This window comes from Schistocerca serialis, chromosome 5 (genome assembly GCF_023864345.2).
Source record: "Schistocerca serialis cubense isolate TAMUIC-IGC-003099 chromosome 5, iqSchSeri2.2, whole genome shotgun sequence".
In the NCBI taxonomy this organism is placed as follows: domain Eukaryota; kingdom Metazoa; phylum Arthropoda; class Insecta; order Orthoptera; family Acrididae; genus Schistocerca; species Schistocerca serialis.
In genome coordinates, this window is record NC_064642.1 from 466,305,781 (window position 1) to 466,321,249 (window position 15,469).

The 15,469-nt window shown below is 43.1% G+C and overlaps 1 protein-coding gene across 3 annotated transcripts in view; it reads right to left on the minus strand.

The window, feature by feature from the left end:
* Positions 1–15,469, minus strand: part of LOC126481447 (methyl farnesoate epoxidase-like) — a 248,962-nt gene that overhangs the window by 128,074 nt on the left and 105,419 nt on the right. For 2 of the 3 annotated variants that reach the window (XM_050105214.1, XM_050105213.1), the window contains exon 4: positions 12,266–12,456. In XM_050105214.1, coding sequence (XP_049961171.1) covers positions 12,266–12,456 — 191 coding nt within the window. The remainder of the gene's footprint in view (positions 1–12,265; positions 12,457–15,469) is intronic. The other variant, XM_050105215.1, reaches the window with a different exon arrangement.

Here is a 15,469-nt window from a genome sequence, read left to right on the forward strand (position 1 = left end):
CTTGGCCACAATAATGCGTTCACTATGCTGTTTGTATAAGCTTACCCGCAATCCTAATTTCCTATTCATTATTAAACCTATTCCTGCATTACCCGTATTTGATTTTGTGTTTATAACCGAAGTTGAAATCGTTATAGGTACAGAAAGCTGGCTGAAGCCAGAGATAAATTCTGCCGAAATTTTTACAAAGGCACAGACGTTGTTTAGAAAGGATAGATTGTATGCAACCGGTGGTGGCGTGTTTGTCGCTGTTAGTAGTAGTTTATCCTGTAGTGAAGTAGAAGTGCATAGTTCCTGTGAATTATTATGGGTGGAGGTTACACTCAACAACCGAGCTAGGTTAATAATTGGCTCCTTTTACCGACCTCCCGACTCAGCAGCATTAGTGGCAGAACAACTGAGAGAAAATTTGCAATACATTTCACATAAATTTTCTCAGCATGTTATAGTCTTAGGTGGAGATTTCAATTTACCAGATGTAGACTGGGACACTCAGATGTTTAGGACGGGTGGTAGGGACAGAGCATCGAGTGACATTATACTGAGTGCACTATCCGAAAATTACCTCGAGCAATTAAACAGAGAACCGACTCGTGGAGATAACATCTTGGACCTACTGATAACAAACAGACCCGAACTTTTCGACTCTGTAAGTGCAGAACAGGGAATCAGTGATCATAAGGCCGTTCGTTGCAGCATCCCTAAATATGGAAGTTAATAGGAATATAAAAAAAGGGAGGAAGGTTTATCTGTTTAGCAAGAGTAATAGAAGGCAGATTTCAGACTACCTAACAGATCAAAACGAAAATTTCTGTTCCGACACTGAAAATGTTGAGTGTTTATGGAAAAAGTTCAAGGCAATCGTAAAATGCGTTTTAGACAGGTACGTGCCGAGTAAAACTGTGAGGGACGGGAAAAACCCACCGTTGTACAACAACAAAGTTAGGAAACTACTGCGAAAGCAAAGAGAGTTTCACTCCAAGTTCAAACGCAGCCAAAACCTCTCAGACAAACAGAAGCTAAACGATGTCAAGGAGGGCTATGCGTGAAGCGTTCAGTGAATTCGAAAGTAAAATTCTATGTACCGACCTGACAGAAAATCCTCGGAAGTTCTGGTCTTACATTAAATCAGCAAGTGGCTCGAAACAGCATATCCAGACACTCCGGGATGATGATGGCATTGAAACAGAGGATGACACGCGTAAAGCTGAAATACTAAACACCTTTTTCGAAAGCTGTTTCACAGAGGAAGACCGCACTGCAGTTCCTTCTCTAAATTCTCGCACAAACGAAAAAATGGCTGACATCGAAATAAGTGTCCAAGGAATAGAAAAGCAACTGGAGTCACTCAACAGAGGGAAGTCCACTGGACCTGACGGGATACCAATTCGATTCTACACAGAGTACGCGAACGAACTTGCCCCCCTTCTAACGGCCGTGTACCGCATGTCTCTAGAGGAACGGAAGGTTCCAAATGATTGGAAAAGAGCACAGGTAGTCCCCGTCTTCAAAATGGGTCGTCGAGCGGATGCGCAAAACTATAGACCTATATCTCTGACGTCGATCTGTTGTAGAATTTTAGAACATGTTTTTTGCTCGAGTATCATGTCGGTTTTGGAAACCCAGAATCTACTATGTAGGAATCAACATGGATTCCGGAAACAGCGATCGTCTAAGACCCAACTCGCTTTATTTGTTCATGAGACCCGGAAAATATTAGATACAGGCTCCCAGGTAGATGCTATTTTTCTTGACTTCCGGAAGGCGTTCGATACAGTTTGGCACTGTCGCCTGATAAACAAAGTAAGAGCCTACGGAATATCAGACCAGCTGTGTGGCTGGATTGAAGAGTTTTTAGCAAACAGAAAACAGCATGTTGTTATCAATGGAGAGACGTCTACAGACGTTAAAGTAACCTCTGGCGTACAACAGGGGAGTGTTATGGGACCATTGCTTTTCACAAGATATATAAATGACCTTGTAGATAGTGTCGGAAGTTCCATGCGGCTTTTCGCGGATGATGCTGTAGTATACAGAGAAGTTGCAGCATTAGAAAATTGTAGCGAAATGCAGGAAGATCTGCAGTGGATAGGCATTTGGTGCAGGGAGTGGCAACTGTCCCTTAACATAGACAAATGTAATGTGTTGCGAATATATAGAAAGAAGGATCCTTTATTGTATGATTATATGATAGCGGAACAAACACTGGTAGCAGTTACTTCTGTAAAATATCTGGGAGTATGCGTGCGGAACGATTTGAAGTGGAATGATCATATAAAACAATTGTTGGTAAGGCGGGTATCAGGTTGAGATTCATTGGGAGAGTCCCTAGAAAATGTAGTCCATCAACAAAGGAGATGGCTTACAAAACACTCGTTCGACCTATACTTGAGTATTGCTCATCAGTGTGGGATACGTACCAGATCGGGTTGACGGAGGAGATAGAGAAGATCCAAAGAAGAGCGGCGCGTTTCGTCACAGGGTTATTTGATGACCGTGATAGCGTTACGGAGATGTTTAACAAACTCAAGTGACAGACCCTGCAAGAGAGGTGCTCTGCATCGCGGTGTAGCTTGCTCGCCAGGTTTCGAGAGGGTGCGTTTCTGGATGAGTTATCGAATATATTGCTTCCCCCTACTTATACCTCCCGAGGAGATCACGAATGGAAAATTAGAGAGATTAGAGCGCGCACGGAGGCTTTCAGACAGTCGTTCTTCCCGCGAACCATACGCGACTGGAACAGGAAAGGGAGGTAATGACAGTGGCACGTAAAGTGCCCTCCGCCACACACCGTTGGGTGGGTTGCGGAGTATAAATGTAGATGTAGATGTAGCCACCTGACCAGAAGTCTTGGACCTCCTGCCACCGAACTTCACTAATTCCCACTATATCTAACTTTAAGCTGTCCATTTCCCTTTTTAAATTTTCTAACCTACCTGCCCGATTAAGGGATCTGACATTCCACGCTCCGATCCGTAGAACGCCAGTTTTCTTTCTCCTGATAACGACATCCTCTTGAGTAGTCCCCGCCCGGAGATCCGAATGGGGGACTATTTTACCTCCGGAATATTTTACCCAAGAGGACGTCATCATCATTTAACCATACAGTAAAGCTGCATGCCCTCGGGAAAAATTACGGCCGTAGTTTCCCCTTGCTTTCAGCCGTTCGCAGTACCAGCACAGCAAGGCCGTTTTGGTTAGTGTTACAAGATCAGATCAGTCAATCATCCAGACTGTTTCCCCTGCAACTACTGAAAAGGCTGCTGCCCCTCTTCAGGAACCACACGTTTGTCTGGCCTCTCAACAGATACCCTTCCGTTGTGGTTACACCTAAGGTACGGCATTCTGTATCGCTGAGGCACGCAAGCCTCCCCACCAACGGCTAGGTCCATGGTCCATTATCAATCCTATGCACTGTGAACGCTAACGGTTCTATCACACTAGCTTGAGGTACTCTTGAAGTTACCTCTACAAGATTTTGCTTCGTTCAGAGCGAGGTGTTGATTCTGTCTGCAAGGATGTCTTGGATCCGGTCGCAAATTTGGCCTGATACTCGGTAATCTCGTATTTTTTCCACTAAACGGCAGTGTGGAAAGGTGTGAAATGCCATCCTGAAGTCAAGGAACACGGTGTCAACCTGAGTGCCGTAATGATATGGTGCCTGGGAATCGTGGCCAGAGACAGTGGTCATGTGGGTGTGCTTTCTAGCTTAGAAAAATGTCTTTTGGCCATAAGGTCAAATGCATAACAGTCTTTTTGTTGTGCTAGTCTGCGAGTCAAGGTCTCCTCTCTAAATGGTGAGTATATCTTTTCATGATATTAAAGACTGATTTAACTTACACATAGATACGAAAAACTTCTCATGATTCCATCCTAACTTTTCTACGAAATATCTACAACGCAGGTCCAAACTGCAAATACATAATTGTTTTTGTGGGCGCGCGAGTGTATGAGTATGCGCATGTGCGTATGTGTGTGTGTGAGAGTGTGTGTGTAGTAGTAGTAGTAGTAGTAGTAGATCGAGAACCTGCAGGGTCTGGCCGATCGCCCAAGGTCGCCGACAGTGGGTCGACGAAAGTAAATATGTGGACTACAACAGAGGACAAACAACGATGATGATATGGTGGAAAAACAAGTCCAGCGAATACATCAAAATAAAACTCTAAGGTGCTGAAAATCCAGAATCAAACAACGACGTGTAGCGAGATAAATACAAGGTTATTGTAAGCGATTACAACAATTTCATAAATTCACTGTAGCTACATTAATTGAAATATTGTCGCAAAACCGAAAATTCACATAGAAAAACTCAAGAAGTTTTGTACCGTTGAGCCGCACTTCGGATTTGTGCCATGAGAGTGCAGCAAAGAGCAATTAGTCAAGATGGCCACAGGCGCCGATAAAGCGTATGTTGTGCTTGAAATGCACTCACATTAGTCTGTCGTAATAGTCCAACGACATTTCAGCATGAAGTTCAACAAAGATACGCCAACTGACAACTCCATTCGACGGTGGCACGCTTAGTTTAAGGCTTCAAGATGCCCCTGCAAGGGGAACTCATTGTTCAGGCCTGCAGTGAATGAAGAACGGTTGAACATGTGCAGCCGAGTTCTACACGTAACACACAGAAATCGACCAACAGAGCTAGCAAAGAGCTGAACCTATCACAATAGAACATTTGGAAGATCTTGAGGAAAGTACTTAACATGAACTCTTACCGCCTGCGATGGCCACAAGCCCTTATTCCCGATGACAATATCAAACACTTTGAACTGAATTTTCAGCTCAATTGGGCAGTTTGTGGTAGAGGATGGGTTTTGAGTGAAACTCATAGCCAGTGGCGAAACAACATTATTCGTGAATGGCATAGTGAACAGGCACAATGCGCAATTCTCAGATACAAATGGTTCAAATGGCTCTGAGCACTATGAGACTTAACATCTGAGATCATCAGTCCCCTAGAACTTAGAAATAATTAAACCTAACCAACCTAAGGACATCACACACATCCACGCCCGAGGCAGGATTCGAACCTGCGACCGTAGCGGTCGCGCGGTTCCAGGCTGAAGCGCATAGAACCGCTCGGCCACAGAGGCCGGCTCTCAGAGACAGAGAATCCCTCTTCTGTAGTGCAGCACATTCAAATTCACCAAAAGTTAATGTGTTCCGTTTAGTCTCACGGTTTAAAAATTACAGTCCATTTTTCTTCTGCGAAAAATGGAGCACTTGTAAAAGAGTGTATCTGAGTGTCTGCAAAGCCCTTTGACAATATGTAAAATTATGTAGCTGGACCATATGTTAAATAATATAGGTACCAAAAACGGTTGAAATGGCTCTAAGCACTATGGGACTTAACATCTGAGGTCATCAGTCCCCTAGACTTAGAACTACTTAAATCCAACTAACCTAAAGATATCACACACATCCATGCCTGAGGCAGGATTCGAACCTGCGATCGTAGCAGCAGCGCGGTTCCGCCTAGAACCGCTCGGCCTATATAGCTATAGAAAATTCTGAAATCGCTTCAGTCGTTTATAATAACATTGTACTGTAACACAATGAAATCGTTTGAAGGGCAACCGCGAGCGCTGATAGGCCGGAAGGACGACCGTGTCTCCGTAGATAGCGGTACAGCGGGCTTTCAAACTAGTCAGGCTGGATACCAGAGTATGCGTGCCCAAAGAGCGAAAAACACTGCTGGCCCAAGAATTGTCAACAATCACGTAGCTTCGGTACTACCGGCAGCCTTTGCGTTTCACAACTGGATGCTGTCAACAGACGGGTACTTGTCCTATCGTATGAAGTGTTGTAAGCTTACACGAAAAATTACAATCTTAGTGAACCTATATGCAAAGGGAAAATTGGACGATTCGAAATAACGATTGTGCTCTTCTGATCAGTTAGCGCTCTCTGCTGCCTCCTACTTGTACAACTAAAGAAATTTGTTTGAGAATAGCCTTGATTCAAATTAAAGACTAATGTAGATGTAGAAAGGTATTTTGTAGACGTTTAGAGATAGTGTATACACTGTGAGTCAAAAAGGACTTTAAAGGTTTTAAATGATACAGAAATTTAATGAGATAACTTACAGAATCGGTAGATTGTCCTTTTTTAGCTGACGACCTCAAATTTGACTCATGTAGAGCATCAATATTCCATTCCGCTACCAGGAGAACATGATGGCCCACAATTAAAATGGCTACTTTCACCAATATGGAGCATGCTTGCTGTGTGTTTTGGTTTCATGAAACGAACCTTGCTACAACTGTTCGGCGTAAATTTTTCACTGAACACGCTAAAGAACCTCCATGCAGACCCTTGCAGACCTCTTGGCTCAAGAACTTTGTTGAGACGAGTTTTTCACTGCCACATGATAAATCACTAGGTTGCCGCTCGTTGACGATTATGGGAAAGCTGTCACTGGTGTTGTGTATTTGGATATGCTAGAAAACTTTTTAATGCGACAGATCTATGAAGATGACCGAGATGGGGTGTTTTACTATCAGCAAGACGGTGCACCACTTCATTTTCTTACTGATGTTCGTGGCTTCCTCGATAATCGCTTCACAGGTTGGCGGATTGACCGTGAAGGGTGAATCGCATGGCAACCTGGCTCCCCAGGCCTGACACCACTGGATTTCTTTCTCTGGGGTTTCATTAAAGGCCCTATGTCTGCTCCTTCCCTGCCAAACAATATAGCCGACCTGAAAAATCTAATCTATGCTGCCGTTGTACAAGTTACACCCTACTTGCTGCAACGAGTGTGGGAAGAAATTGATTAGTGGTGGAATGTTTGCCACATCACAAATGGTAGTCACATCGAACCAAAATGACACATCTAACGATTCTGTGAGTTATGTCAATAAATGTTTATATCATTCCAAAGTTGTAACGTCCTTTTTGACCCAGCCTGTGCTGATTAGAACATTATGTTACCAAGTTTTCTGGCCTTGATAAACAACCTAGCGAGACTTTGTAATAGACTCTGCTAGTGCAGCCTGCTCTTGTTAAAAAGAGCAACCGCCTTGCAGCTTCGTGTCCAGACTGTGATCTAGTCATCTTCTTCCTCTCCTACTTGCAGGCGTAATCAACCTTGGTCTCTAGCGTAATATCTATGATTCTGATCAAGTTACTGACTTAAATTAAGGATCGATGTGGAGATTAGAAACCTATGTAAATAAGACTCACATAAACAGGTATATTAAATGAAACCCTCTCAGGTACATGTTCACGAAACTCGCTAAGTCAGTTAACACGAATTCACTGAAAGGTGTGCCAAAGCATGCTTAAACTGTTCATATTTTATAGGTTATGGGACCAGCAGTCACTGCTCGGACGACAAAAGAAAACCACATACAATAATTACTGTAATACACGAGAAAATGGACAGTGGGTGTGAGAGAGATCCTGAAAAATGTTGTTAAGAAACAGCGGAACGTTTAACGTTGCCTCGGCGGCAACACGGACGACAGATGTTAGGATCCGATCCTACATTTAGGCTATCACCGTAATACGTCCGTGACCGTCACGAGACCAGGGAGATAAAGGTTATCTCACCGTCTTACAGCATTGCCAGTTGCTGATAGTTTCAAGGTTAGTAAAAATTCCATAAAAAACCGCGCTCTGCAAAAAGTTTCAAGAAAAACAATTTTTACTTCAACCTGCGAAAAAAAGCACTAACTTCGAATGAAAAAAAAGAACATTCTTGAAGTTTATGGATACATGTCATTTATATTTTATCGTGAAAATGTGAAAGTATTCCGAGATAAAAAGCAAAATAAAGTAAGAGGTGTGAAACTATTTTACTTACGTAATAAAAAAATATCGTCACTGATGAATATGCGTTTTATTGGATTTCGTAGAAACTCCTCGCGAGACAGTTGTTAAGGTAACTACAAAATTAATTTTGGTAATATTTAAGACATCATTACCGTGCCGTCTCACCTAAGAACGCAGATTTATTTACGAGAGACTCGGTGCGCGGCAGCGTGCGTGTACCGGTTTGCCGCCATCAGCATTTTTGTTCCGACGTATCACCCTAATAGGGCCGAGAATCTTCGGGAACTCCCGTCAATTTTTTATTTGCAGCTGCAACAGACGCTTCATCACTACAGCGATCACCCGAAACATCGATATAAAGTGTAAAAAAGCAACTGTAGATGCCGAAACAAAGTCTGACGTTCCGTCGAAGTCGAGGAAAATATATTTCTTCGCACATATTTGTGAAACTTAAGTCCTATTTAAGTGCACTACAAACCTTTTCTCCTCAGCTCGCAGTAAGATCATTGTACGCAAAAACTTCGATCTTGCTGCTGCTAAGTCTCTGCATTCCAAGAAAATTATCATTCATCACTAAATACTCGAAAAAAAAAGTAAAGAAGAAAAAGGAAAACGACGCACCATGAAGGAATTATCCGAATGGGGTAGAAATTGGTAGATGTGAATTCCATGTACAGACAAACAAATGATTACAATTTCAGAAGTCAACTGGATGACTTATTCAAGAGAAAGAGCATCACAAGTCAATGAGGCGTTTGTCCACCTCAATTCCTTACACAAGCAGTTATTCGGCTTGGCGTTGATTGAGAGAGTTTGTGGCTTTTCCCCTGAGGAATACTGAGCCAAATTCTGTCCAACTGGAGCGTCAGATCGTCAAAACCCAGAGATGGTCGGGGAGCTTTGCCCTTAACGCTCCAAACGTTCACAATTGGGGAGAGACCCGGCGACCCCGCTGGCCAAGGTATGGTTTGCCAAGCACGAAGACAAGCAGTGTGCAGCGTTGAAGTTCCTACTATGATTCGGTTTTAACGCAAAACCGCCACAATGGAGATAATTAGTAACTTTTAAATGAATCTGGGTATCGACTAACAATAATCAGGGAAAAATATCTCTATATTTATGTATCAGCATTACCTATTTCTTTACTGATTTTTAAGTTGAAGTATGAGAGACACCAAACTATTTTGACTTGTTCTCTCTTATTGGTTTATTTGATTCGTTTTTCGTTATGAAGGTGATTGGGTAGCAAGGGCTGCAATTACCTGTTGCTCGAATTAAACCAGGTGACCAGTGTTACTTTTTTATTTTTTTGAGTCATGAGTCTTATGACTAGTATGATGCGGCCCGCCACGAATTCCTCTCCTGTACCAACCTCTTCATTCTCAGAGTAACGCTTGCAACCTCCATCCTCAATTATTTTCTGGATGTATTCCAATCCCTGTCTTCATCTATAGTTTTTACCCTGTACAGCTCCCTCTAGTACCATGGAAGTTATTTCCTGATGTCTTAACAGATGTCCTATCATTCTGTTCCTTCTCCTTGCCAGTGTTTACCACATATTCCTTTCCTCTCCTATTCTCCACAGAATCTCCTCATTGCTTACCGTAACTGTCCATCTAATTTTCAATATTTGTCTCTTGCACTATATCTCAAATGCTTGGATTCTCTTCTGTTCCGGTTTCTCCACTGTCCACATTCCACTACCATTCAGTGCTGTGCTCCAAACTACATTCTCAGAAATTTCCTCCTCAAATTAAGCACTATGTTAGATACTACTTGACTTCTCTTGACTACGAATGCCATTTTTGGCATCGCTACTCTGCTTTTGCTGCCTAGGTAGCAGAATTCCTTAACTTTATCTACTTCGTGACCATCAATCCTGATGTTAAGTTTTCGCTGTTCGTGTTTCTGCTACTCTCATTACTTTCGTCTTTCTTCGATTTACTCTCAATCCATATTCCGTACTCATTAGACTTCATTTCATTCAGCAGATGGTGTAATTCTTCTTCACTTTCACTCAGGATAGCAATGTCATCTGCGAATGGTATCATTGATATCCTTTCACCTTGAATTTTAATTCTATTCCTGAATCTTTCTTTTATTTCCGTCATTGCTTGTTCGATGTGCAGGCTGAACAATAGGGACGAAAGACTACATCCCAATCTTACACCCTTTTTAATCATGGTCGTCCACTATTATTATTGCCTCTTGGCTCTTGTGCATATCTACCTTACCCGTCTCTCTCTATAGCTTACCCCTATTTTCCTCATAATTTCGAAAATCTTGCACCATTTTACTTTGTCGAACACCTTTTAGAGGTCGACAAATCCTACGAAAGTGTCTTGATTTTTCTTTAGTCTTGATTCCGTTATCGACCGCAGTGTCGGCATTGCCTCTGTAGTGCCGTTACCTTTCTTAAGTCAAGCAGATTTTCATCTAACACATCTTCAATTTCCTTTTACATTCATCTACATATTATTCTTGTCTGCAACTTGGATGCATGAGCTGTTAAGCTGATTATGCGATGATTCTCGCACTTGTCAGCTCTGGTAGTGTTCGGAACTGTGTGGATGATATTTTTTCAAAAGTGAGATGGTATGTCGCCAGACTCATACATTCTACACACTAACTTGAATGGTCAGTTTGTTGCCATTTTCCCCAATGATTTTAGAAATTCTAATGGAATGTTTTCTACTGTTCTGCCTTGTTTACTCTTAAGTCCTCCAAAGCTCTCTTGAATTCTGATTTTAATACTTGATCCCCCATTGCTTCTGAATCGTTTTGTGTTTCTTCTTTTACCCACTTACAGAAGCCTTCAGTGTACTCTTTCCACCTATCCACCCTCTCCTCTGCATTTAACCGCGGACTTCACGCTGCACTCTTAATGTTATCAACAGTAATTTTACTTTCACCGAATGTTGTTTTGATTTCCTGTTCTACATTCGCTATTTTCCAAGATCTGTTGGTGAATATTTTGTGTGGGACTGGTGAGTGAGACAGGGGTGTTGTGGCCAATTCGGCTGGGTTCCAGAAAGATCAGGCCCCAGGGGCGCTCTCTCTATCTAAGGGAAGGCGGTAGGATTGCTTGGAGCCTGCCAGCACGACATAATGACGCCTGGGTCACAGCTGACAGGCTATGTATCGTTGTGTTGTTGGCATTGCGGCTCCGTGAAAACAGGATGTCCGCCAAGCTGGCACGATATGTACGCACTATATTTTGATATGTCGGTTAGGTTTCCCATGCCGCATCCTCCCTACATGCACATGAAAGGAGCAGGCTGAGTGGTGGAGAGTGGGTGACGCTCGCTGACGTAACAAAGCTACACAAATTTTTGTCGGCAAGACTCTCAATGGGAATAGATTTTTCGTGGTGTTTTGGAAGGGGTGTATCCGGCGATTTGTGCACTTGTGATTGGCAGCTTGGTGGGGTCGGTGCGTTTTAATTTTGTCGGATTTTGTAGAGAGAAACGTTTTTCTAGGGGACTCTGTTCCAGACCGCCAGAGAGAGAAGACGTGAAGTAGAGACCAGTGACAGTGAATTAAGAGTATTCACTGTCTTGGAAGCCCAGACACTTTTTAAAGTTGCTGATCGGGATTGCCAAACTCGGGTTCGGTATCGCAGCTTATCAAAACATCGGTCATGCCCAACACTATCTGGGGTGTTCAGCAGTTCTGAACGCAGCCTGCAGTGCAGCCCATCGCTGATAGTTAGTTGACTCCACACAAATCGAGGACGGTGTCTGGTAAAGTACTTGGCAGCACCGAAAAAGTGGAATTCAGCCAGTTGATTTGATTTCCGCCCCCCTCCCCTCCACCGCTACTGCGGCCATAGTGTACACAGTGGATATGATTTGCGTGTGGGGTTTTATAGCTGAACATTGTTACTCAGTCACCGTAACACGTGTTAAGGAATTAGCAATTTGTTAGGATAGTTAGCCAACTCACAGTGGAGGAAACGGACCTGCAAACACTTGACAGGCGCCCACTTCGACTTTGCCACCTAATTATTCATGGAAACTTGTCGTGCTTGTCATGCACCTGAATAGTCATGCGTTTTCATAGTATCTGAAGATTAGATTAATTTGTGCCTAAAATCAATAAATCTCATTGTCATATTAAATTTCGCTTGCATTTCAGTAATATATACAACCACTTTATGTAGTCCCATACTTAACCATATTTTTGGGAGAGGTTATTCAATATATTGTCAATTATCAAAGAGGAACAACCCATGAATTGTCTTTAGAGACAGGGCCAAATAGATTCTTATGCATTCTGCCGTCCTTGCGAGTTATACAGAGAGTGACAACTCCTGGGGGTGTATCTTCACAACATTGAGATACTGGTTTTATTTAAGTCAGGGAACTAGCTGTACCTCGACACCAGGCAAACTTTCAAGCGCTTCGTTTTCTTTACTCCAGTTACCTACAAAGTTTTATCCTTCTCCACTGAGCGCATGCTCCACAACTTGACTACCAGCACTTACCATACAAAAGGCGCTTGTTATCTCGTTGAACTTGGTGATCGCATTGTAGCCCGTTGCCTCGGGCTGGATGAAGCGCAGCCACGGCATGGCGCTGAGTTTGCCTCCAGTCATGTCGAAGGCCCGCGAACGCACGTCCTGCAGGTCCAACAGCGTCTGCAGCAGCTGGTCGCCGCGCGGGAAGCGGTAGCCTGCTCACAAACCACGGCCACACCTCAGTCTACGGTGTACTCACCACACATAACAAACAATACTGTGTTCACGTTTTGCTTCCAGAGCTGAACAGAGCATGTGCTCCTGTCCTGCTAGTCCCCACATAGCTTAATATGGAATTTTCTAGCCGTACTTGTAATTTATTACTAGTGTTCACTAATTATGGGTGTAAAATCTAAAAGTAGGAACACCTTCAGCCGTCTATGACTTGAATATAATGCATTTATGCCACTTGTTTCGGCGTTTCACTACGCTATCTTCAGGCCCCATGACCAACGTGTAGGTAGAATCAGCTTCAGGTGCAGTCGAAATAGGGGCCAATATTAAGTAACTGGTATTCGCAGACTCAGAGATCACTAAAATTCTGTTTTCATGTTTGTTTAGCAGTCTTCAATTGATGAACGAAGGGATTGGGTTTTAAAATCACAAGTCTACTGTATCGTCTCCGGGAACGAAATAACCGTGTAAATATACTGAATGTACAGTGCTGTGAGGTCAAAGACCTTTCAATAAGCCTCGGACGAACAGTCTCTCGCAGATAATAATAATGTTGTGTGGCTAGGACCTCCCATCAGCTAGACCGTTCGCCTGGTGCAAGTCTTTCGATTTGACGCCACTTCGGCGACTTGGGCGTCGATGGGGATGAAATGATGATGATGAGGACAACACAACACTCAGTCCCTGAGCGGAGAAACTCTCCGACCCAGCCGGGTATCGAACCCGGGCCTTTAGGATTGACAGTATGTCGCGCTGACCACTCAGCTGCCGGGGACTCTCGCAGATGATAAAGATGTTATCAATAAAGCACCGGCCTTGTCTTTTGTTGTATGTGAACATAATCATGACTGATTATTATTTTTTTATTGCACTAAATGCACGCAATGTCTGATTTCTCTCAACTGCCTCTTAAGGTCTGTAATATATTATAGGCTAAGTCAGTTTGAAAATACATTAAATCTTGTTAATTACAAAAGCCTTTCACTCATATAGAAATGAACACTTAAAAAAAGTTTTGCATCACCTCGGTTCCGAGAGCTACGGAACCTGTACAGACAATTGGAATAGAGATCAACATAAACATCATTTCCTCCGTTTTTCTTGCTCATGAAAACCGCATATTGCATTTGTACCACCATAGAGCGAGACCTTCACAGCTGGTGGTCCAGATTGCTGTAGACACCGGTACCTCTAACACCTAGTAGCACGTCCTCTTGCACTCATACATGCCTGTATTCGTCGCATACCATCAACAAGTTCATCAAGGCACTGTTGGTCCTTTTTGTCCCACTCCTCAATGACGATTTGGCGTAGATCCCTCAGAGTGGTTGATGGGTCAAGTCGTCCCTAAACAGCCTTTTTCAGTCCATCCCAGGATGTTCGATAGAGTTCATGTCTGGAGAACATGCTGCTGGCCACTCTAGTCGAGCGATGTAGTTATCCTGAAGGAAGTCATTCACAAGATGTGCACGATGTGGGCGCGAATTGTCGCCCAAGAAGACGAGTGCTTCACCAATATGCTGCCGATATGGTTGCACTATCGATCGAAGGATGGCATTCACGTATCGCACAGCCGTTTCGGCGCCTTCCATGAACGTCGGCCCCACACAACGCCACCCCAAAACAGCAGGGGACCTTCACCTTTCTGTACTCGCTGGACAATGTGTCTAAGACATTCAGCCTGACCGGGTTGCCTCCAAATACGTCTCCGCGATTGTCTGGTTGAAGGCATATGCGACACTCATTGGTGAAGAGAACGTGATGCTAATCCTGAGCGGTCCATTCAGTATGTTGTTGGGCACATCTGTACCGCGCTACGTGGTATCGTGGTAGCAAATAAGGATCTCGCCATGGACGTCGGGAGTGAAGTTGCGCATAATGCAGCCTATGGCGCACAGTTTGGGTCGTAACACGACGTCCTGTAGCTGCACGAAAAGCATTATTCAATATGGTGGCGTTGCTGTCAGGGTTCCTTCGAGCTATAATCCGTAGGTAGCGGTCACCCACTGCAGTGATAGCCCTCGGGCGGTCTGAGCGAGACATGTCATCGACAGTTTCTGTCTCTCTGTATTTTCTCCATCTCCAAACAACATCGCTTTGGCTCACTCCGAGAAGCCTGGACACTTCCCTTGTTGAGAACCCTTCCTGGCACAAAGTAAAATTGCGGACGCGATCGAACCGCGGTATTGACCGTCTAGGCATGGTTGAACTACAGAAAATTCGAGCTGTGTACCTCCTTCCTGGTGGAATGACTACAACTGATCGGCTGCTCATGCATGGTTGTTTGCATTTTTGGGCGGGTTTTGAGACATCTCTGAACAGGCAAAGGAACTGTGTCTGTGATACAATATCCACAGTCAACAACTATCTTCAGGAGTTCTGGGAAACAGGGTGATGCAATACTTTTTCAAATATGTGTTGTATCCTAAATCAAATATCAGAGTAATAAGAGTGTTTAAATAAATTTAATTGTTATCTGCCATGATTAAGGCGTATAATAAGATTTTTATTAAATATGGCCAAAGGAGCCGAGTTCTTCTAAAGATTAACAGTGGGTTTTCGAAATATGGTAAAGCTATGAATATATGAAGGGGTTATTTCAATAGTGGTACAAGTCCATTTTTGTTGATATTGAGATACAGAATCCTAAAGTTAAATGAGAGCTGAAAAATCTGCAGTTGAGATACCAGAAATATTCAAGCATATGGCTTCTTCCTAAAGATGAACCTTTCTTTCTGTTTGTTTAGCTCATCCATTTCACAAGCATTAAAGGCAGAAAAGTGGAGGTAATGGACTTGTACCACTATTGAAATAAGCCTTCATATGTTCCAAAGATTTTAATAATTTTTATTCTGTATGTCTCATCGGGGTAATAAGCCGAGTACGTCATTACGTAGCAAGCTGAAAACAAATCATCTATGTTTTATTATTTCACAATTATTTCGTGAGTAATAACTTCAATAGTGTTTTTTTGTGCCTGCATAGTTTAACGAACTC